We start from the raw sequence: 23,641 nt of genomic DNA, 5'->3' as shown, positions 1-23,641 counted from the left end.
GGTGGACAGAGGCTCCCTCTGGCCTCATCCTTTCTCTGGCCACAGAGCGGGCGGGGCAGAGCCTGACCCCAGGGGAGCAGCACCCAGCCCCCCCGCTCCTCCCCGGGCACCGCCAGGGCCCAGCTGGACCCACAGCCGGTACGGCCCAGCTCTCCCCTCGCCAGGGGAGCAGTGGTGGGTGTTTCTGTTTTTAAAGCACAGCCCTTTGGGAAAACGACAAATCATGGAGAACCACTGTGAGTCCCACGTGGAGTCAGGAGACTGACGTTGTCCCCTTCATCTCTGGAGGGCCAGCAGCCATCGCGGGAGCTCGGCACCGAGCCCCGGGCCAGAACCCCTTCCCCTCCCCGGAGAAGGAACTTTATTTGCACAACTGGGTGCCTTTTAGCTTTTGTGTATTGGAATGGGCATGGCGGCAGTAAGGGTCAAGGGCAGCTCCTGAAGGCGGGCGCCGAGTCCGCTGACCCACGCAGCTGCCCCGTGCGAGTCCCTTCCTCTGCTGCCAGCAGCCCAGGGGAGCTGAGGCCCCCACAAGCGACAGCCGCTTGCAGGACGGGTGGGGTCGCAGCCCCGTTCAGAGTGAGTTAACTCAGCCATGTGCCCAGCCTGCCCTGGGAAGGGCCTGGTTTGGGTCCAGACAGGACAAATGCAAGTGGCAACAGGGCTGACGGGCCAGGCTCCAGCCAGTGGGAGGCTCCCTTGTCACGGAGGCTAAGGACAGCCATCCCCGCGGGGCCACCCGGGGCCCCACCAAGTTAACACTCAAACTTGCCCACCAAGCAGGGAACAGGGGTCACCCAGGCTGAGAGCTCTGAGGGCACCGGGATGTGACCAAGCACAGATGCCCTCTCACCCTCCCCGTCACGGCAGAGTGCCCCCAAGTGACACTCGCTGACGGCCAGGGTCATAGCTCGGCAGTGGTGGCAACGGCACTGTGACCCTGCCCGACACGAAGGCGCTGTCGGGGGACGGTGCCTGGTGCCGCCTCCTCACCCCCCTCCCCTCCCCCAGCCTTACGCCACACCTCGAGGACAATCATTTTGTACGGATCGCGGGAGCGACGCTGTAAGGTTTTGTACATGGGATTTGCTACCTAGAAAACCCACTGTGTCTCTGGATTTCTGGCATATTAATAAAAGAGCCTCTGCTTTGTAAACGTGGCTGCTGCTGCTCGACTCGCGTGGCTTCGGGTACCGTGGGGGGAGGGGAGGTCCCACCCACGGCGGCTCCCGACGCTCCTCAGCCCCACCCCAGCCTGGCCGCCCCGGCCCCGGGTAAGAACTGGAAAGAGCGGGACTGTGCTAGCTACTATATTCGTGAAACAGTTCATCATTTTTTATTTGGAAACAAGACAGCTGAATCCCTTCTTTTCACCCGCGTAAGGCAACTGGGCAGACTGGGGTGGCTTATTTCGAAGGCGGGGTCACTGCGTGGCAGCAGGAAGGCACCAGGGAGCCCCAGCCCAGGGCTCCCCCGAGGTAGGCACAGGGCACAAACTGACTCCTGGTTTGCAGCTGGGGACTCCCAAGGGCCCGGGCACAGAGTCTGGACAGCCAGGGGCAGCGTGGGAGAGGGAGAGTCTAGGGCCGGCCCGCGTGGCACGGGCTGGCAGGGGGTTGGGGGGCAGTGGGTTCAGTGACATACATTGCTGTTAGTTGCACCTGCTTTGGGCTCTATTAACATGACAACTTTCAAGAAGTTGAAAATTAGGTTATCTCAAATTCTGTGTCAGCTGGTGCAGCTCTAGAGCTCAGCCCTCGGTGGCCCAAGGCCCGGGGGTCCCTGTCACCCTGATTCTCTGAGTCGGGGTTGGGCAGCCACTTGCACCCTGAGGAGGTGGCGCCAGAAGGCCTGGAGCCCAGTGAGGGGGACGGGCAGAGCCTGCGTCTCCGCAGGTGTCCCCAGCCCTGACCCTTCAGGGTGTCCCAGCACGGCCTGGAAGGCAGCCGGCCACCCCCTTCCCCAACCCGCCTTCCCCAGAGCAGTTCTCCCTGCTCACAGCAGCGACTTCAGGCCAGCAAGTGGCGAGAGCCACCCGCGGGAGCCACTCACGGCACGGGCTCTGCCGAAGTTGCTCCGGTCCCCAGTCCCCCCCTCGCAGGAGGCCGTGGGGCTCCCATCTGCCCTGCAGCGACCCCGCACCCCCAGGCGGCCTCCGTCACAGGCTTCGCAAGTGGATCACTCCGAATTCAGTGAGCAGGGCCACGACAAGGAAGTTCAGGTAGAAAAGGAGCAGGCAGAAGCCGTAGACCTTGCTGAGCTGGAAGCACTGCAGGGGGACGGCCACCAGGGAGAAGGCCAGGCTGAGCCCCAGCGCGCCAGCCAGGACCCACGCCAGTAGCCCGTCCGGCTCCAGCTGCGGGGGACAAGGCGAGAGCTGGGGCACTGCCCGCCACTGCCCCCTGCCCTGCCGGCCGCCAACAGGTTCACGTTTGAGGACACCGTGTGGCTGGCAGGCCACTTCTGAGGCGACCCAGGCATGGCCCCAGAAGTTTCCAGGCTCCGAAGCAGCAGGGAAAGAGAACCTGCTCTTCCGACCATTTGGGGGGCTGCCGCCTTGTGGCTGGGGCCCCCACCCTGCCTTGCGCAGGGTTTGGTTCGCCCTGTGCGATATTTTCGAATAGAAAAACTTCACCTTAGGATTCTTGATTTCTTCTCTAGAAAACCTGGACTCTCCGGCCACACGAGGCCCACCTGGATCACCCACACGTTTCTGTTCCCTGCCCGGCCCTAGGTGTCTTGCGTTTTCGACCCTCTTGTTAAGAACAGTTCCTCAAGTGCAGCCCTTGTATTACCTGCCCGGGCCCGCGGAGCGTGTTAAGAATGCAGATTCCCAGACCCCAGCGCCCTGCGACACGTGGGGCAGGAGGGCTCACGTGCCCCCAGGAAATTCTTAAGCGTGTCTGAGAAGCTCTGCCAGCCCAAGCATGTCGCAGACCCAAATCTGTTGGGCTGCCCAGTCTGGGGCTGTCTTCAGTAGATGGCATCTCTGATCTCTTTCATCCCAGCCCCCGCCGTGGGCAGCGCTAGGATACAGGATTCAGCCTGGCCCCGCGTGCCTCTCCAGGAAGCCTGGGAGGTGCCAGCAGCCCCAGTTCACAGGGGAGGAAACTGAGGCCCAGAGATGTGCTAACTCACTCGAAGTCACACATCAAGAGACTTAAGTGATGGGACCAGGACCCAAACCCAGGGCCTTCCTCCCCTTCCTCCCAAGCTACCTCTTATTCCATGAACTTGCAAAGAATACATTTTTTTCAATCCAATATGCAGACTATTTTCAAAATAGTCGACAAATCAGACTTGTGGGATGTGGACGCTCTCTGGGGCCAGAGGGCTGAAGAGGATGGGGGGGTGGCGCTACACTGAGGCCCCCCCAGAACTGTCCGGCCACTCACCTTCACCTCCGTGTGGCTCCGGGTGATCTGCAGCAGGCAGCCCAGCCCCACGCCCACGAGGATGTCTGCAGCCAGCTCAGGACGCTCCGCTGAACGGTCTGCCCGCGAGCCAACCACCCGGCCCGTCCCTCCTACTGGCCGCTACCCGGGGGCTGGGGACGCCACAGCAAGAAGGAGCTCGGCTTTCTTTACGATCTGTGCCCAACTCCCCTGCTGCTCCTGTCTGAGACCCTATGGGTTTGGGTGCCTCAAAAAGATGGATGTCGAGTGTACATTCCGCACTCAGTCTGCAAGGATTGGCGAAGGTGCTAGAAATGCTTAGCGCCTGTAAGCACTCAGTAGATGGAGAAACTGAGGCCAGGTGAGGTGAGGTGACAGCCCTGTGAGTTAACAGGCGATGGAGCATGAGCAAGGCCATCTCGAGGGGTCACTCAGGGCTCCCAACCTGAGAGAGAGGTCAGGAGAGGCCTCAGTCCACAAGCCAGGAGCAGGTCTCGGTGGGCATAAAAGGGCCACCAAGGGACCTGCTCAGCCTGGGACCAGCTCACCGTAAGGCCCTGGCATTGGAGGGACATGTAGCCTGGAGGGAGGTGCTTTGTGACGATATGACTGTATTTAGCAACCAGCAATATCCTCCGCTTGCTGAATGTCTGCCACGTGCCGGGCACCGTCTGGTGCTTACCTCACCTTCCACCTTCCCCCACCCGTGTGTAATTTACAAAGGAGGTGGCTGAGGTTCGGAGAGTGTGGCATGTGCACAAAGCCCTCAGGCCACACAGCCGGCATGGGGTGGCCGTGGCGGTGGCGGTGGCCCTAGAGCTGGAACCTACGCCCATCTGGTTTCCAAACCCTTTCTTCTTCGCGGCCCCAAGCTGGCTGTACCTGTCCTTCCTGCTATAGACCAGGGGTTGGCAAACAACAGCCCTCTGGCCCAATCTGGCTCGCTACCCGCTTTTATAAAGTCATACTGGAACAGAGCCGCACCCATTCGTCTATGAATTGTCTATGCCTGTGTTTGCACTGCAACAGCAGACTTTTGAGTAGTTGCAAAAAAGATTCCATGACTGAGTCTAAAATATTCACTCTCTGGCCTTTTAAGAAAAAGTTTGCCAACCCCTGACATAGACCATGACAGGTCCTTGTAAGCGAGAGAAAGAGGGTCTTCCCTGGGGCACCATGGCTCACCGCGCGGGCATCTGCGGATAAGAGCACCGGGCCAGCAGCGATGACAGCTGCATGCCCCGGGCGCTCACCAGGTGCCAAGGGTTCCGTTCAGCTCACTGCATCCTTACAACAACCTGTGCGGTTAGTGCACTCAATATCCCCATTTTACAGATGAGGAGCCTGAGGCTCCAGCAGCCACGACACCTGCCCAAGGTGTCACACCGAGAACCAATCCCAGAGGGTGGGGACCCCTGGCTCCCAGAGCCAGTGCTGGGGCTGTGGTCGGCCCCACAAAGGATACTGAAGATGATGCCACCAAAACAGGCCGAGAATGCCATCCGCGGGTAGCCCTGGCGAGCCAGTGTGAAATCTGAGAAGACATCTGCATGGAAACAAGAGGGGGTCCTGAGTGGGGAGTAGCTTCCCCCTGGCCCTCCTTGGTCATTCGCACCTTCGTTCTCACCCACAGCGATTCAGGCAACAAACACTGTGAAAGGCCACAGCATCCTGTGAGACACGGTTCCCTCCTTCATTCCTTTTACCCCACTCTTTCCCACCAGGAGCAACTCTGTGGGTATAGTATGACATGCTGCTACCAATTTTTCACCCAGGTCCCATTTGCTGCTAGCATGCACAGCACCTCTGTGTAAATTAGAAAAAGGTACCCCAAAAGGTCAGTAGAAAGAGGGCTAGATTTTAGTGCCCCTCCCACCTTGGCTGGATGCTCTTGTACAGTGCACAACCTGGCCAACCTTACCTGGCTGCTGCAGCTAGAGAAGGGTGTATGTAAGTATATGTGTATGTATGAATGCGTGCACATGTCACATACTCATGTATACATCAAGCATGGTTGGCTGCAATGGACTCCACGTCCTGCCTGAACTCTGGGGAGTCACTGAGTATCCCCACATCAGAGAGCGGGGAAGAGGCAGGGGCCTCTGTAGAGTTTCCTGGTCCAGGTGCAGTCTAGGCCATCTCATCCCAAAGCCCAATGACGGTCACTCCAAAATGACAGTGGACACCAAGCACGTGCCAAGGGCAGACACTCTGCACAATCCTGCTCAGATGCAACTCTGGCTGGGGGAGCAAAGAACTCCAACATGGCTGCCCTCACCCCAGAACCCCACCCAGCCCTGAGTCACCTCCGATGCTGTTCCCCCACGCCAGCAGTGTGAGCCCCAGGACAGTGTTGCTCAGCCGGAAGACCACGCCCAGGGACCGCAAGATGTTCACGACCTCTGTGGCGGCCGCGTTGATCCACAGGGCGCTGGTCAGGAAGCCCAGGAAAGCAAAGAGCTACGGAGGGAATGGTATACGGATAGGACCAAGGCCGGCCCCCAGCAGGGACAGGGCCTCAGCTCCTCACCTGTGAAATGGGATCGTGACAGTATCTACCTCATGAGGTTGTTGTGAGCATAAAACGAGTTTTATAATATATACAACTAGTGCCTGCACGCAGTAAGCACTCAATAAAACGTTAGTTCAGTTTTATCACTTTGTTGGGAAAGGAAGAGTTCATCATAGCTTTTATCAGATTTCCAGTCTATGAGCCCAATCCTGCCCATCACCCCGAAAAGTAACCCTGCGCCCCTCAGCAGTCACTCCCCATTCCCCCCTCCCGAGCTCTAGCAACCTCTACTTGCTGTCTCCAAGGATTTGCTCATTATGGGCATTTCATATAAGTGGAATTATACAATATGTGCTCTTTTGTTACTGTCTTCTTTCAGCATAATATTTTCAAGTTTCATCCATATTGTAGTATATATTGGTGTTTCAAAAAATATAAAATTTGGCCGGGCATCGTGGCTCACGCCTGTAATCTTAGCACTCTGGGAGGCTGAGGTTGGAGAACTGCTTGAGGCCAGGAGTTCCAGACCAGCCTGAGCAAGAGTGAGACCCTGTAGTCCCAGCTACTCGGGAGGCTGAGGCAGGAGGATCGCTTGAACCCAGGAGTTTGAGGTCACAGTGGGCTGTGACGATGCCACTGCACTCTAGCCTGGGCAGAAGAGTGAGATTCTGTCAATCAATCAATCAATAATAAAAGACAATTTTCCCTAAATAATAAAAGACCACTTCCCTAAATGATCAATTTGCTGAAGATTCAACCTTTGTGCTGGTACATTCATTCAGAGTTTCTAAAAATAAAACAAAAATTTTCAATAAGTGGTAAGAAATGAAAAATTTAAGTCACCTTTTGAAGGAAAAGTCTCTGGACAAGCTGCCTAAGAATTCCTTAGAGTGTGCAGACTAGAGAGAATAGAAAAAGACAGCAAGATTGTCATCATTAAAAACCTCGTGCTTCCTTAGTGTGACAGAAAACAGGCCACCAGTTCCTCAAAAAGTTAAACACACAGTTACTATTTGACCAAGCGATTCTACTTCTAGTAAAATACCCAAGAGAAATGAAAGCACATTTCCACACAAAAACGTTTACGCGGATGTCCGCAGCGGCGTTATTCAGAACAGCCAAAAAGTACAAACAAACCAAACGGCCATCCCCAGGAGAATGGATACACAGGTGTTCTAGCCACACATGGAATATTATTCAGCCACAGGAAGGAACGAAGCCCTGACACAAGCTACGACATGGATGAGCCTCGACAACATCATGCTAAGTGAAAGAAACCAGTCACAAACACCAGGTATGTATGATTCTATTTACATGAAGTGTCCGTGATGGGCAAACCCACAGAGACGGACAGTGGAGTCGAGGCTGCCAGGGCCTGGGGCAGGAGGGAAATGGGGCGTGACACTAATGGCTGGGAGCTTTCTTTTTTGGGATGTGAAATGCTTTATAACTGATTGTAGTGACGGTTGCACAAGTCTGTGAATATAATAAAAAACATTGAATTGTACACTTTAAATGGGTGGATTGTGTGGTATGTGAATTGCATCTCGACAAAATAAAGCTATTGCCAAAAAAAAAAAAAAAAGAGAGAGAGAACCCTGAACAGATAGAAAAACCCTCAAAGGTGGCCTTAAAGTTTCAGGTAACCTGTCATCGTGGGAAGTAATCACTGGTCAATCTGTCCCAGAGGTGCGGACAGACAGCACGTCCGCCTGGGAGAGCTCAGCCTCCCGCCCAGCTCGGGGCTCGGGACGCTCACCCAGTGAAGCCTGGGGGGCCTGCGGTTGGATGTGGCAAAGAAGGTCACGGAAGCCAAGGCTGTGCCTGTGATCACCACCACGGCCCAGACGGGAAAGAGACCGCCGATCTCGTAGACGCCATCTGCAGCGGGACAAGAAAGGGAGCTGGCACTGTCTCGGCTTCAGCTCGCCACCTCCTCCTGGATGCCCCCCCAGAATGACCGAGGGGGCCTGGGAGCTGAGACCCGCACACAAAACCCACTCACGATCCACTGTTTGGACATGAGGCAAATACCTGCTGTGTGCCCAGCCCTGTCTGAGGTGCTTCCAGAGGAGAAAAAAATCAAAAACACAGGCCCCGCCCTCAAGCTTGTCACACGTGAAAGAAACGACAGACACACAAAAACCTCTGTGCAGGCTTGTGTTGCGGAACTGGGGTGGAGGGCTAAGACCCACTCTCCGCCATTCCCCTCTCCCGCCTCCACAGCACACAGCACTCATCACCCACACGCTTCGGATGGATGCGCGCGGCTCCCGGAGACGAGCCCACTGACAGGCCCCCCACCTGCTCTCTCGGTACGTGCACCCCTCCATCCAACCCGTTAACAAGTCATGGAGCTTCCAGAGGCTTCGTATTAAACCACTATGGGAGGAACCAACCCTACAGGCAGGAAGAATGCTCTAGAATTCCCTGCACACCACAGTAGAGAGTGGATACTGGCCTTCAGGCCATGAATGGTCGAGTGCCCAGATACGGGCATCAAGGCTTTCCTTTTGTTCTTCGCAGGGGGGCAATTTTGACAGAATGCGATTTTTTTTTAATAATGTGATTTTTACCTACAGCGCCGGCTTTGGGACCAGACACCTGGGCGAGAAGCCCTTTCTCTGTATCAGCCAGGCCCGCGCTGGAGGAATTTTAGGAGGTGACTGGGGTGCGGGGGACACTGAGGATGTGAGCTCAGTGGTTTGCTTTTGTTTAAGATGGGGTCTCACTCTGTCACCCAGGCTGGAGTGACACATAACAAGCACCTGCTGTATGTCCAGGATTCTGCCGCTGGAACCCCTGGTGGGGTTGGGAAGAAAACTCCAGAACGTGGGGAGGGGGAGGGGGGGCTGGCCCGGGGGAGGGGACACTCACAGACCCCCGACTGCAGGGTCAGGACGAGGACCAGGGGGCTGATGACCAGGTGTAGACAGTTGAGGGGCCGTTTCCAGTTCCGATCGTCCCTGTCCGGGTCCACGACGGGGACGGTGAGGAGCAGCAGGAACTCCACGGGCAGCTGTCGGGCGGGCAAAGGAGGGAGGGTGTGGGCGGGGACGGCTGAGTCCCGGCTGGCCACACACCGGTGACCTCAGTGACTCAAGGCACTGTATTGTTATCCCCGTTTTACAGTAGAGGAAACTGAGGCTCAGAGAGTGACTTGCCCAAGGTCATGACACAGCCAGAGCCACTGTGGGGAGCAGATATAGTTCATTATTTGTTGCCCCTGGGACTGAGGAACCCTGACATATATACACATTGGAAGTTTCCAGGTTGTCTCCAGGAAGAGCGTGTAAGGGGTGTGAGGCCAGACTCCTGATTTTTTTGGCCAGGGTCGTGGAAGGCGGCCATAGCCGCCGTATCTCACGTCAACCAGCCCGGGCACTCCTGCTCGGGTCTAGACGTCTGCACCCAGGGAAGTGGCGGGGGATCAGAAAAACTCAGTCTTGTTCTCACTTCGACCCGCTCCCTCACCCCAGCCCCAGCTGCCCACCCTTACCCCGTCTGGCGTGGTCCCCTCCTCCTGTGTCACTGTCCCCAGGCAGACACTCTCCTGCCTCCATCAGCCAAGCTCTAGGACCCGCTTTCCCCATCAAGTCCCCAGTCGCCTATTCTGAGCGGGTCTCAGCAGTCCCCGGGCCCTCCGGCTCAGGGAGCTGGAGAGGGTGGCGCGACCACCCGCTGTCATGAAGCCCTGAGCCTGGCTCCCGCCCCGCTCCTACCTTGAACACCTTGAGGGCTCTCCAGTACGCGGACTTGCTTCTCCACTGCCTGAGATCCAGGGGGTTGAGGGCGCGGGCCAGGATCACGGCCGTGGTCTCCCGGTACAACAGCGGCCGGTATTCATCCCCTGTGTGCAGGGGTGGAGGGTGGGGAGGTGTGTCTCCAGGAAACCCTCTCCCCTGGGACGCCCCCTCCAGGCTGGGCACGGGGCATTGCACTCACCGTAGTCGTAGCTGTTGGTATTAGAGGACGCTCCGTCCTCCTCGGAATCCGAGAGGACCTCTGCAGGAGAGAGGCCCAGCTAGAGGGTCCAGAGCCTTCCAGAGCCGTTCCGGGGGAGGGCACCCCGGGACAGGGCAGCTCTAAGGGTGCGGGTGTCCACGCCCTCTACACTTCGGATTTTGCAGCCATCCCGCGCGTGCCCGGGAACCCTTACACAGCGAGAAAGTCCCACCCGCCAAACGTTTTCCACGTGAGGATGCAGCTGTAACGCTGCATTTAATAAGGGCGTTTGAAGACATAATTCAAACATCTGACTTCGGTGTACTTTTCGGAATTTGAAGCCCACACTATTGTTTTTTTGCAGTCGGAATCTCTTCACAGGGGTCCCCTGGAATGTTGATAGGCCGGGGACCCAGGAAGCGTGGCCTAGGCTGGGCGAGGCGGCTCACGCCTGTGATCCTAGCACCCTGGGAGGCCGAGGCAGGAGGCTCGCTTGAGCGCAGGAGGTTAAGACCAGCCTGAGCAAGAGCGAAACCCTGTCTCTATGAAAAATAGAAAAATTAGCCACGCCTGTAGTCCCGGCTACTTGGGAGGCTGAGGCAGTGAGCTGTGAGGATTCCACTGCACTCTACCCAGGGTGAGAGAGCGAGACTCTGTCTCCAAAAAAAACAGAGTAGGCTAAAAGGAAAATGTCTTCCTTGAGTCAGTTCTAGCCCTAATTCTGTCTCTGTGATCTTGGGGCCTTCTCCAGGCCTCACTTTTCCTGTTTCATTCCAGCCTAATGAGCTATGACAGGTCTAGAAGACAGCACGGGGGGATGTGTGCTGAACTCTGGAAGCTTGGTTGCCAAAGAAGAGAGAGGAAGAAAAATCATGGCAGACTTCCTGGAGGAGGAGTCACCAGCACCTGCTCTATGCCACGGCCCTGGGGATATGAGCGGAAACTCACAGGCTAATAGACAGACATATAAAACAAATTAATGACAGAATGGTTTGTAGCAATTGTGACTCCTGGCACTGTAGGTAGAGGAGTGGCCTGAGGTCTAGGTTTGGGACCCAGGGTTAGAGTCCTAGCTCTGCCCCTCCCCAGCTCTCTGGCCTTGATCTTCCTGAGCCTGTTTCCTCATCCATAAAATGGGGACAGTAATAGCCCCTCCCTCAAAGGAGTGGTACTGAGAGGATGTGTGCCCAGCAGGGGGTAAGCACAGAATGAATACATCTCCGTGTGCATGTGTGCGGTGTATGTGTGTGCGTGTGTGTATTTATATGTAGATGTGTGTATTCATTTATGTATGTTGTGTATTTGTATATGTGTGCGTGTTGCAGTATATGTATGAGTGCCGTGCATTTGTGCATGTGTGTGTTGTATATATATTTGCACATGTGTGTGTGCGTGTATTTGTGTACACGAACGTGTCTGGATTTTACCCCAAGGGTGGCGGGAAACATGAAGGCATGTGACAGTTCTCAGGCACATGGCCCTGGCAACAGCACGGGGAAGACAGTGGACTTGGACACGCGGGCACGAGGAAGCCCCAAGGCCCAGCGTGGAGGGATGAACCGCCTTGGTGGAACGAGTGGAGAGGCATGAGGAGGACACGGGCTCGGTGGGGACGGTGGCAATGGCCTCAGGAGACAAGAGGGAGCGTGAAGGGCACAGAGGTGCTCAGTCCCCGCAGGTCCTGTCTTGGGGGCTTCCTGCAGACCCTTACCCGGAGTCACCGGCACTGAGTAGGCCAGGGACCGTCTCCGTTGTCGTCGGTAGATCCAGGTGCAGAGAATCACAGTGAGCACATAGAACACGTACAGGCCCAGGTAACCTGCACACGGGGCGCAGGCCGTCACCACGCGGCGCCCCGGCTGCAGGCCCAGAGACCGAGGGCGGGCGGTCCTGTCACTGGTGCGTGGTGGCCCAGCCTGGGACCAGCAGGTCAACGCCATCCCCTCGAGCACCCCCAGTCCTGCTCCTGCCTTCCAGGGCCACCTTCCTGCCGTCTCCGTTGCCATCACAGAAGTCAAGCCGGGCACACAGAGCGATCCCCAGCCCTTATCCAAGTGCTGTGGGTCCGCGTCTCTGTGACCCTGTGGGACCGTAGCTCACGCTGGGCACTGGACTCCGGCACCCCATCCCCCTGCACCCCATCCCCCTGCACCATGGGGTTCGGGGAGCTGACGGCTCCCACTGTCATGGGTTCCTGGGTATCTCAGCATCTCTGTCCCTCACTGGCTTCCTCATTCCTCTGTGCAACTGTCCCTCCATTCATTCCCCCTGAGCCACCTGAATGCACCATGTTTGCTGCCAGAACCCTGGTGGCCCAGGTGGGCATCCCAGCTGCACTGCTTGTTAAAATTGGAAACTGTGACACTGTTGAACACCACCACCTGCCCCCAACCCCGGCTCTGCCCTGAACCATGTTCCCTTTTTCGCTCAAGCCGGCTTGAGTCGGGTTTCTGCCATTGAGACTCAAACCAACCCCCCGCCGCGGGCCACCGTTCCTGTCGCCCCCCACCTGTCAGCCCCGGTGCCTGCCCCAGCCCACAGCCGCTCACCCAGGGCCCACGGCAGCGTGACCCTGCCACGGAAGAGCATGGTGAAGGTCAGGAACACGGCCACCATGTAGAAAATGATGTCCCTGAGGAAGGGCCTGGACGCGGCCGTGAAGGGGTGCAGGATGGCGATGCCTCCAGCCACCACCGTGGTCACCAGCACGCCCGCGCCTGGGGAGAGGGTGCCAGGGCTCAGCCGCCCCCGCGCCCCCTCCTGCCACCCACCCCACCCAGCCGGGGCTGCTCTCACCAAACAGCGCCCCGAGGGCCAGGCCGGCTGTGCGTGGGTCCGAGAAAGCCACCAGGGCACTGAAGATATCGGGTGCGCCATTCCCGAAGGCCAGGAAGGTGACACCATGGGGACAGCATGTCAAGGAGGGGTCAGTGCGGCGGCCATAGCTCTCCTGGGCCTTTCCTGGGCCAATAGCCGCCCCCATCCCAACCCTCCCCACTGTCCCCCCCGCCAGGTGCAGCACCTGGACAGAAGGATACTGCCACGTTGTGGGACAGCTTGAGGGTGGTGGAAATGGCCGACAAGTTGGGGCAGAAACTAGGGAGAAAAGCAGATGGTAAGTCCCCCCCACAGGGACTGGCCCCTGCCGAATCCGTCCCCAGACCGAGGCTCACGGATGTCAGCCTCCCGGGACTCCGTGTTCCCATCTATAGGCTGGACCTGAGCCCGCGGCCAGACTCACAACTTCTCCGCGGTGACTGCCAGGATCAGAAACAGGTAAAACAGCCAGAAAACCTGGGTGGGGGAGCCAGGGGGAGACGGTGCAGGTAAATGTCCAGCCTGGGCCACCAGCGCCCCTCCCCAGCTCCCCCAGGGCAGGGCCTCACGTAGAGGGTGACAGCCAGAGGGAGGAGGGCGGGAGGGAAGTGGCAGAAGATGCCTTCCAGGTAGTCCAAGTAGCCCCCTTCGCTGCGGCAGTCGGGGTTGGTCCGGATGAAGTTACAGCGGTCAGAGGCATTCCGGGCACACACGTCGCGACACTGCAGGAAGGGAGGTGGGACACATCACGGGCAGGGCCCCCGAGGGTGACTGGACCAGGCCCATCTAAGCAGCTAAACATCACCTCCCTTCAGCCTGGTCTCCGAGCCCCCAATGCCCTCCTGGTGCCAACTGTGCACTTTTATTTTTAAAAATAAACTTGTATTTGAACCTAACACAAGTAACTCATGAATACATGTTTGTTTGTTTGTTTTTAAATTATATATAAAGATTTCTAAATTCCCCCCTTGTCATCCCTACCCTCCCTAATCCCACCTCTCCCTGCTGATCCCACCGTAATCAGTTTGAAGCACATCCTTACAGACATTTCTCCGTTCAATTACATTTGTTTACATACCCTGTTATACAGTTTGTTTTGTTTTACAGAAATGGGTCCATCCTAAATCTCTTGCTTTTGCAATTTACTTTTACCATTTAACATATATATATTAATAATATACATTAAAACGTATAATATAAATCAAAACATACTGAGTGAGTTTTACATGCCAGGAGCAGTGCTAGGAGCTTAAAATGCATATCAATTAATCTGCACATCAATCCCGTGAGGAAGGTACTATTACTGTGCCCATTATACAGACAAGGAGATTGAGACAATGTCCCAGGGTCCACTCAATGGGAAAGTGAGGGTTGGAACCCAGGCAGCTCCAGGCTCTAGAGGCCCAGCACACTCGCAGCCTCACTGCAGGTCGTTAACAGCAGCGGAATGTTTCATACTCCGGGTGATATATGACCGAGGCAACCATCTCCCTGCTGGTAGGTGTTTAGGTGTGTCATTTTTCCGTATAACCAGCAACGAACTTCCTTACACATGACTCTCTGAGAACACGTGAGAGTATTTTGCCAGAGAGAATTCTGGAAGTGAAAACTGCTGAGTCAGAAGGTATCCTAGTCTGGTTTTTTTGTTTGTTTTTTGTTGTCATTTTTTTTTTTTTTTTTTTGAGACACAGTCTCACTTTGTTGCCCAGGCTAGAGTGAGTGCCATGGCGTCAGGCTAGCTCACAGCAACCTCAGACTCCTGGGCTCAAGCGATCCTCCTGCCTCAGCCTCCCGAGTAGCTGGGACTACGGGCATGCGCCACCATGCCCGGCTAATTTTTTCTATGTATATATTTTAGTTGGCCAGATCATTTCTTTCTATTTTTTAGTAGAGACGGGGTCTCGCTCTTGCTCAGGCTGGTCTCGAACTCCTGACCTCGAGCAATCCACCCGCCTCGGCCTCCCAGAGTGCTAGGATTACAGGCGTGAGCCACTGCGCCCAGCCTGTTGTCATTTATTTTTGATTGTAGCCATCCTAAAGCGTGTGAGCTAGTATTGACAAAGCTTTTGAACAAAAAGTTGGAGAAGGAAGCCAGCTTCATACTGCATGCCTATAATCCCAGCACTTTGGGAAGGTTACTTGAGGCCAGGAGTTCAAGACAAGCCTGGGCAATATAGTAAGACCCCTGTCTCTACAAAAAATTAAAAAATTAGCCAGGTGGGGTGGCTTGTACCTGTAGTCCCAGCCACTCAGGAGGCTGAGGCAGGAGGATACATCTATAGCTACATCTATAGCAATTCACTTCCCCTCTTTGAGCCTCAGTTTCCCCATCTGTAAAATGGGAGTAATTATACCAACCCCATTGATGAAGGAAACAAACGTGATTACAGGTGTGCAAACCTTCCCTCCTCAGAGACCCTCCCCAGAAAGTACTTATTCCTCCCACCCCCTTTTGTCACACCACTCACTCTTCTACCTTCACAGCAGTGATCACAATCGGTATTCTGTTCATTTCCCCGTTTACCGAATTTTTTTTGTCTGCATTTCTTTGCATTTGCCCTGAGCCGGCCCCACAGTAGGGGCTTAATACATGTGTGTTAACGACTGCCTGGATGACAAAATGCTTTTGTGCAGCCTTTACGACACTATTGCAAGGCAAAGGAAATGATTCCCATTTAACAGATGGGTAAGCTTTGGCCCTGGGGCCAAATCCAGCGCACCACCTGGTTTTGCATAGACTGTGAGCCAAGATAATTTTTACAGTTTTAAATGGTTGGAAAACATACATCAAGGGAAGACTATTTCATGAGACATAAAATTGTATAGAATTCAAAGACCCATAATTATTTGCTGGGGCACAGCCACGCCCATTCATTTACGTACTGTCTGCCACTGCTTTGGCGCTGCAAGGACAGAGCGATCAGTTGCAGAGACCGTGTGGCCTACAGAGCCAAAAGTGTTCACTATCTGGACTTTCACAGAAAAAGTTTGCACCTGAGGTTGGAGCGTTTGGTGTGTGCATCCCAACTCAGGCCTGGGAATTTCCAGCAACTAGTCCCACCAAGAAAATGCAGATGAACGTCCCAGTTTTCTGCTCTGAGACCCCCTCCTGCCTCCGCAGCCCCCAGCTCCCACCCAAAACCGTAAGTCAGGCTGGGCTCCCTCCATACCGGGAAGGGGGGTGGTTTAGCCTGGCCCCTAAGCCCAGGCCTGCGGCTCTGCTGGGGCTCAGGAATTTCCCAGGGAGAAAATGTCACCCCAGGGCCCCAGCCAAGGGGGGGGGGCAGCCAAGAAGGGAGGACGCTGGATGGGGACCCAGGGAACCAGGCAGGCTGCCTACAACCACTTCCTCTTCTGCAGAGAACAGCAGCAGCAGCAATAGCACTGGGGGGTGGAACAGCTGCCCGCGCTGAGCTCTCGATAATGAAACTGCCTAAAATTAGGTTGCAACCTAATTTTAGTCCTTCTAGGCAGGTGACCTTGGGCAAGTAAATTAACCTCAGTTTTCTCCTCTGAACAATGGGGACGATGACACCCACATGCCATGGGTAAGGATGGGATGAGGAAGATGGAGCTCAAATAGCGGAATCAGCACCTAGTAGGTGTTCAGTAAATATCAGCGGCGATATTATCATCTAAGTTTTTAATTTTTATCTCTTAAATACTTGAATTCATCCCTTCCTTCCACCTGTACCAGTACAGAGAACAACTGTAGAGGTTCCCGTCTGGCCTCCCCACCTCCAATCTTACCAGAAGGTTCTTTTAAAAATGTCCCTCCTCCAGCTGCTGAAGAGCCCTCCTTTGCCCCCTTTTGTCCCTGCTGTGCTCTGCCCTCGTCAGTCTGGTCAGCTGTCCGGTCCTGCATTGCCCAGACCCTCCTGGCCTTGGTCCACCTTCTGCACATGCTGTTCCTGCTGGTTCACCACTCCTTTCCCCCTGGCTAATCCACATTCATCTGCTAATTCTTAGTTCCCAAGATGCCTCCTCCAGGCAGCCCTCCTTGACTACTCCCAGCCTAGGCTGGACCCCTCCAGTTGTTATAAGCTCTCATCACCCCCAGTCTTCTCCTTCTAAGCACTGACCATGTTTTGAAATCACCCAGCTGTCTACAGGGTCATAGGATTGTTTAACATCTGCCCCCTGACCCCACCGAAAGTCTCTCATGGTGCCTGGCACATAGTAGGTCCTCATCCATGTTTCGCCACACACTGTACTGGGCATCATCTCATTCACTTGTCTTCATAAGAGAACTAGGGGATTGGCACCATTGTTTCCACTTCACAGGTGAGAAAACGGAGGCACAGAGAGGCAAAGTGACTTGTCCAAGGGCACACAGCCGACCACAGCAAGGTGGTTTCAGTGTCAGCTCTGCCTGAAAGTCACTAGCCGAAGCTCCCGGGGGAACTGCCCAGCCGGGCAGAGGCACCCGCCTCTTCCTGTCCTCTTCCCGACTTCCTGCCCTCCCGGTGGCTCCATCTCTGTGACAGCAGAGTGAGTCAGTAGGGCGGCTCCCCAAATCTGGCCTCAGAATCCTATTCCAGCGCAGCCTGCCACATCCGGCCCCCAGCCAGACATCCCTCCGCCCCGCCCCCCGGGTCCCCCAGGACCTGTCCTCAGCTCTCTGCCCAGGCGTGGCGGCGTTAAGGGGGTGTCGCTCTGAGTCTGGGGTGGGTGACTTTTCTCTCCCCTCCCAGTCCCTTCCCAGCCTCCTTCCTGAGTCACCAACTCCATCCCAGGAAACCTGGAGCGGTGCTCGGGCTGGACAGGAAAGGGTTGCAAACTCACGCCTCGGGGGCCTGGCACAGCATACAGACGTCGAAAACCGCAGAGGCCGCTGAGAACCGCGGTGGACTGGCAGGTGCAGGCCCTGCCGAAGGGCAGTCGAGTCGTAAAGCCAAAAACCACCCCTCCACCCTGCAAAAAAAGAAAAGAAACCGCAGCGGCCAGACAAGTCCATGCACCTGATTTGGCCCCTGGGCCGCCAGCTTTCAACCCTGTGCCGGGAGGACTGGCGTGGAGGACAGGGACAGCTGAGCGGATGTTGCTGCGGCATTGCGGCGTGACATTCAGCAAGCCGCTTGGTGTCTCTAGGCCTTGATTTCCTCATCTTTAGCACGGTCTTTATCAAACCTGTCTGGCCACTGTCACCTTGGGGCCACATATTTTTGGTTACCTCTTCTGCATTCTAATACAGGGACACAGTCCACGGACTCCATGAAGAAGCCATGCAGTGACACAACTAGGACATCAACGGAGCACACTTAAAACTTTTCCGTTTTGTTAGTTACACCCATCAAGAAAGGCCTGGGCTTTTATAAGCTAGAGGCCCCTCCCCAGATGCTGCTACCTGCAGCCAGGCCCAAAAGGCGCAAGTTTCCAAAGGCGCAGACGCTGGATGGGGAGAATCGCGCGTCTGCCACCAGGATGTCAACCCAGGAGCAGAAAACTCACCGGCGTCTCCCAAACGCCCCTCGGTCTTGCGGCAGCTGCTCAGCAAGGCCGGGTGGTGCCGTGGTCGCGAGCCCAGGGCTCTGAAGCACGCTGACTGGGTTCACATCCTGGCTCCCCACTTTACGGCTGTGTGACTTTGGACAAGTCACTTAACTCCTCTGTGCTCTAGTTTCCTCCTCTATAAAATGAGGCAGGGGTTTGGCAAACTCTTTCTATAAAGGGCCAAATATATATATTCCTCCGCGGGCCACTCGACTCTTACTGTAGTGTGAAAAAGCAACTGCCCACAATGCGTAAATGAATCAGCTGTGTCCCGACAAAACTGTATTTCTGGACACCGAAATTTGAGTTTCATATGAGTTTCATGTGTCGTGCAGTAGCGTTCTTTTTTCCCCACAACCGTTTGAAAATATAAAACCATTCTTAGCTCCTGGGCTGACTCCTGAGTCCTTAGCCAGCAGTCACTAGATTTGACCCGCGGGCTGCGGTGCTGACCTGAGATGAGGGACTGAATAAGGTAACGCATGTGCTCAGAAGAGCGCCTCATGCACAGTCAGCGCTCCGTAAAATTAGCTTTAATTACTCCCTTTTCCAGAAGGGAAAACTGAGCTCCCTGCACCTACTGTTGTGGCTCCCTCCTCACTCCAAGGGTCAGCCCCAAAGGTTCAGCTTGTTTTGACCACGTACCATTCTTGTCACATCTGTTCTAAGAAGGACTTTTTTTCTAGAACAACGCTCCTGTGCTCTAACTCCTCCCATGGCTCCCATCTTACTCCTACTAACAGCCCAAGTGTGCAGCGGCCCACAGGGCCCCATGTGATCTGGCCCGTTATACCTCCTGCCTTATCCCCCCACCCACCCCCTTGCTCACTGTTCCAGCCACTCTGTTTGTGAAACATGCCATGCTGTTCCTGCCCCAGGGCCTTTGCATCTGCTGTTCCCTCTGCCCAGACTGCTTCTCCCCCAGAGCTTCCTAAGCCATTCAGGTCTTGGTCAAAATGTCACCTCCTCGGAGAGGCCTTCCCTGGCAGCCTGAGGGAAAGCAGGGGCCTCTTCCTCATCTCTCTTCCTCCCTTCCCCCTGTTCTGCCTTCTGTTTTACTCTCCACTAAGGAAGTATCCTGTGAATTCATCTGTTGACTTGCTTCTCATCCGTGTCCCACACTAGAGTGGAAGCTCCATGAGGGCAGGGACCATCTACCTGCTCCCTGCTATACCTCCAGCCATGACACCGGTCCTGGCACATAGTAGGTGCTCAATAAACACTTGTGGCACGAACCACTGCTCACAAAGGCCTTTCCCAGCCTGCAGCCTCCCTGGACAGTGGGGAACTTCTAGAAGGGTAGCCGCGCCTGTCTGTCCTGGGAGCTGGGGGAGTGGAGGGGAAAGGATTCGGCCTGAGGCAGCCACGAGTTCACACTCCGGCTCCGCCACTCCCCTCACGGCCTCCCTCACCTCCCTGAACCTCAGCATCCTCATCCATAGCACAGAGATAATCACACCCGCCCCCGGGGTCTGGGGGAGGATTTGGCGAGTTGGGCACAGAGATTATCTGGCACAAGTCACACACCACCCAGCTTTCCCGGCCCCAGGGAGCACACCCCGAGAGGCAGCACTCGATTTTATAATTGCACAAACCACAAACCACTTTCCCGTCTGTAAAATGGGCTTAAGTGCCCGTTCGCCTGCCTTAGTGTGCACGTGAAGGCTCTCTGCAGCCTCATAAAGTCGTGGGGCCCTAAACGCTCTCAGCCATCAGTCTGAGTTTGGGATCCCTGCCAAAAAAACCCGTGGCGAGAACTCCAGCCCTTTGCAGCTGGAGCGGCCTCTGGGGGTCATCTCGGACAGTCCTCTGCCTTCATTCTTTCACTCTGTCACCTCTCCTCCCCTTACAGACGTCATCGTGGAATGATCCAGGCTCCCTGTCACCTGTCTGCGGGGCCCATACGCTCCCTGGCCTGGGAGGAAGCCTCCGTGCCTCTGACCCCAGCGTGCTCAACACCCCACCCTCTGCGGTCCCCACTCAAATGGCAACACCAGACCCTCGGCCGGACAGCCCAGAAACCTGGCGCCATGTGTGACTCCTCTCCTTGTCCCACCACCACACCCCGCCATCAGTACGTCCTGCTCACTGTGCCTCCAACGTTTATTCCAAATCCCACCTCTTCGTTCCCATCCTCTACACCCACCATGGCTCACCTGGGTGGCTGCTGGAACCTCCCCACTGGTCTCCCTGCCACCGCCCTGTCCCCTCTCAATCCATTCTCCCCAGAGCAGCCAGAAAGATCAGATTGTGACACTCCTCTGCTTGAAAACCTCCACTGGCTTCCCACTGTCATAAAACAATTCTCACCTCCTAGCCTCATCCTATAAAGCCTTTTGTAATCTGACCATCTTCCTCGCTTAATGTTCTTCCCCTGACGTCCCCTGTTCCAGCCATGCTGTTCCAAAAACACACTAAGCTTGCTCGTGCCGCAGGGCCTTTGCACTTGCTGTTCCCTTTGCCTGGAATGCACACGCCCCAGATGTCTATGTAGGTGGCTTCCTCTCTCCATTCAGGGCCTTGGCTCAAAGATCACTTCCTCACAGAAGCCACCTGCGACCACCCAATCTGAAACAGTTGGAAATGCTCACACCCTCCTCCCATATCATTTTATCTCTTGTTCTCAGCGCACTAGGCACACCACCACCTGAAATTCATGTTTACCTCTTTATCTGTCTGCCCAGGAGACAAGGAGCTCCCTGGCGGCAGTGATTTTTGTGCATATTGTCCCCTGGTCAATCCCAGGGTTCAGCCAGTGCCTGGTGCATACTAGGTGCTCAATAAATATTTGTCACTTGGAGGCATACACCCCCACTCAACCCCGGCTTCCTGCCTGGATACTCACGTCTTCTACGGGGGTCTGGTGCACACCTAAGGCTGGGAACTGGGGGCTAACGTGGGCCCCTGTGGACAGGCCCCTGGCCCCAGACACCGTCTCCACCAGCAGCGGCACACAGAGCAAACCCTGCACCGGGCACGGACGCAGCCATCTGCCGGCCATCGGCCCCCACGGGGCCTGGGCCTCACCGTCCACTTCCCCTTCTGCAGTAGTTCAGTTGCTAACGGCTGGCGGCTCCAGTGACCTGCAGGGTAGAGCTGAGAAGGGGGGACAGCGTCACTGAAGACCCCCAGACCCAGCAAGAAGGGCCTGAAAATTTTTTTCAGCTAAGGAGCTGCCCTCCCTCCTCCCCCAGCAAAGGAAAGCTGACGGGGAAACACAGTCTGCGTGGAGTCACATGGGGGAGCCAGGGCTGTGCTGGCCCGGCACGCACACCAGATGTGCCCCAGCCCGACACCAGGACGTCAGGGCTGGAAGGGACGAGGGACTTCAGACCGGATTCAGAGACTCCTGCCTCTGGGGCCAGATGGGTGAGATAAATACGGGAAGGCGCAGTGGTGAGGACCAGGCAAGGCCTCTCAAAACAAAGAAAGCACAGCCCTAGGGGGGGACTTGGCCTCTGGGCCACCAGTTTGAGACCTAGCGAGTCTAGCCTGGCACGTGGTAAGGAGCCTACTGAGCAATGCTGTTGTTCTGTGTGTTGTAAGAAACCAAGCACTTTAGGCGGATGACCTCATTTAATTCCCACAACAGGCTGAGGGGGGGGTGGCTACTATTATTATTCCCATTTTACAGATGAGCAAACTGAGGCACAGTGAGGTGAACCCAGGCCTGTTTCCTCACTCTCAGCCACTGCACCACGCCTCCCTAATCCAGTCCTCAGAACAATTCTGGAGATTTTATTGTCCCCGCCCTACAGAGGGGACAGTGGGGCTCAGAGGAGTGAGGTAACCTGCCCAAGGCACACAGCAAAGAGGTCACGAAGCCAACGGCTCTTTCGATGGGGAAATCGAGGCCCAGGGGGAAGTGAATTGCTCAGAGTCACACAGCCCCTTAGCAGCAGAGCTGGGCTGGTCTCTAGCAACTGCCTCTTCCCTCAACACCAGGGCAACAGTGGCTTCGATTTCTTCCAAAGAAATTAAACTGAAGGGAAAATAAAAGCCCTGGGCAAACTGAACTTCTTCTTTTGGCTTTTTTACACGTTCTGTGATGAGTATGTTTTATTTTTGCAACCAGGAAAACTAAAGCCCATAAAACAACGTTGTTTTATTGTAAGTCTTTGCAGAGACATTTCTCAACGTCCTGGCAGCCTGAGGGGAGGGGAGGAGGAGGACAGGGGGACACAGAAGGGCGCCTGTCCCAGCAGCGGTCCCTCACCTGCTGACACGAAGGCAGGGCCCTTCTCTTTTCTGTGGTTCTGAACGACTCAAGTGCAGCCCGTGCTACTCGCTACGCTGCTTGGCACCGACTTGAAACCAGACACTTCCAGTCTCCTATTCGTCTCAGTCACTTACTATCTGTGCAGCCTTGGGGTGGTCACTTCACCTCTCTGAGCCTCTGATTGCTCGTCTGTAAAATGGACACAAATGCGGCCGAGGGGCCATACAGTAAGAGATCAATAAATGCTCATCATAAAACAGTAAGAGCTCAATAAATACTCATGCCCCTCGTGTCCCCAGCACACGAGGATCAGCACGAGTCTCCTCTCTCCTAGCCGCCAAATTCTTTTACTTATTCAATAGTGAGCATTTATGGAACGCCTCCTGTATGCCCGTACCCGTGCCCAGCGCTCGGAAGGTCTGCAGACCCGATGGGAAGGGGCAGGGGCGGGAAATCGGGGCTGCGCTTTCTAGGGACGAGACCCCGGGAACATCTCCGTGCTGTTTCCCAGCGGGACGGGTGCTGAGGGGCTGAAGTCGGGGTGCCCGGGTCCTCCGTTGGCGCCCGCGCGGGCGGGGGCTCTTCTTACCTCGGGCCGGGCCTGGGACACGCAGACTCGGAACCTCGACTCGGCCGGGCCTCGCGGCCTTCCCGATCCCCGCCCGCCGGGCGCCCCGCCTGCTGCAGCGCCCCGGCTCGCACCCAGCTGGTCCTGCGCCCGCCCGGCTCGCCCCGCCCGGCCACGCCCCCGGCCACGCCCCGGCCACGCCCCGCGGCTCGCCCCGGCCCCGCCCCGCGGCTCGCCCCGCCCCTTCCCTTAAAGGCACAGGCTCCCGGGGCAGGACCCGAGGTTCTTCCAAGGCACTCCGTCCGCCTTTCCGTCCCGCTGTCTGTGAGTAGACGGATAGTTAGAGGGCGAAACCGGGAGAGTCAATTCCCGAGGGTGGGGAGGGCACGAGGGTGTCAAACTGCTTCTGGGAATGAATGGTGAGGAGTAGCCAAGAAGACCCCCAGGTGGAGAAAGCCCCGTGCTATCCACGAATATTGTCTGTCCTGCCTGAAATGCCTCCATGTTAGGTGCTAACTGGGTTCAGCATTCCCCTCTAGCAGCATCAATTTTAAAAGAATACGGGCCAGGCACAGTGGCTCACGACTGTAATTGCAGCAGTTTGGGAGGCCGAGGCTTGAGGCCAGGAGTTCCAGACCAGCCTGGGCAACATAGCAAGACCCTCCCCTACCCGCCTCACCCCCGTCTCTATA

General features: G+C 56.0%; 1 protein-coding gene across 9 annotated transcripts; it reads right to left on the bottom strand.

Moving 5' to 3' along the window:
- Nucleotides 1-1,313: 1,313 nt before the first annotated feature.
- Nucleotides 1,314-23,092, bottom strand: SLC8B1 (solute carrier family 8 member B1). Of its 9 annotated transcripts, XM_045534760.1 has the most exons (18): nucleotides 22,971-23,092; nucleotides 22,379-22,570; nucleotides 21,008-21,258; nucleotides 17,455-17,583; nucleotides 13,239-13,391; nucleotides 13,094-13,146; nucleotides 12,891-12,948; nucleotides 12,649-12,754; nucleotides 12,402-12,569; nucleotides 11,564-11,671; nucleotides 9,853-9,912; nucleotides 9,630-9,757; nucleotides 8,785-8,926; nucleotides 7,667-7,788; nucleotides 5,702-5,855; nucleotides 4,861-4,941; nucleotides 3,396-3,460; nucleotides 1,314-2,356 (listed from the first exon to the last, which is right to left on the bottom strand). In XM_045534760.1, exons 3-18 carry the CDS (start codon nucleotides 21,161-21,163, stop codon nucleotides 2,159-2,161), a joined length of 1,881 nt encoding a protein of 626 aa, XP_045390716.1. In that variant the 5' UTR covers nucleotides 21,164-21,258; nucleotides 22,379-22,570; nucleotides 22,971-23,092; the 3' UTR covers nucleotides 1,314-2,158. The 9 variants fall into 9 exon arrangements, with proteins under 9 accessions (XP_045390716.1, XP_045390715.1, XP_045390717.1 ...); XM_045534759.1 differs by lacking the exon at nucleotides 22,379-22,570; XM_045534761.1 differs by lacking the exon at nucleotides 22,379-22,570 and having other exon boundaries at nucleotides 1,314-2,269.
- Between the last annotated feature and the right edge of the window lie 549 nt (nucleotides 23,093-23,641).

The sequence above is a fragment of the Lemur catta genome, chromosome 21, assembly GCF_020740605.2.
Source record: "Lemur catta isolate mLemCat1 chromosome 21, mLemCat1.pri, whole genome shotgun sequence".
Lineage (NCBI taxonomy): Eukaryota > Metazoa > Chordata > Mammalia > Primates > Lemuridae > Lemur > Lemur catta.
This window is presented reverse-complemented; position numbering and strand designations above follow the sequence as displayed.

Coding starts and splice junctions, on each gene's coding strand:
- SLC8B1 (XM_045534760.1), bottom strand. CDS start 21,163: ATGGCCGGCAGATGGCTGCGTCCGTGCCCGGTGCAGGGTTTGCTCTGT. Junction 13,392..17,454: donor CTGTGCCAGGCCCCCGAGGC/GTGAGTTTGCAA, acceptor CCCTTCCTGCAG/TGTCGCGACGTGTGTGCCCG. Junction 12,755..12,890: donor AGCTGTCCCACAACGTGGCA/GTATCCTTCTGT, acceptor TGCTGTCCCCAT/GGTGTCACCTTCCTGGCCTT.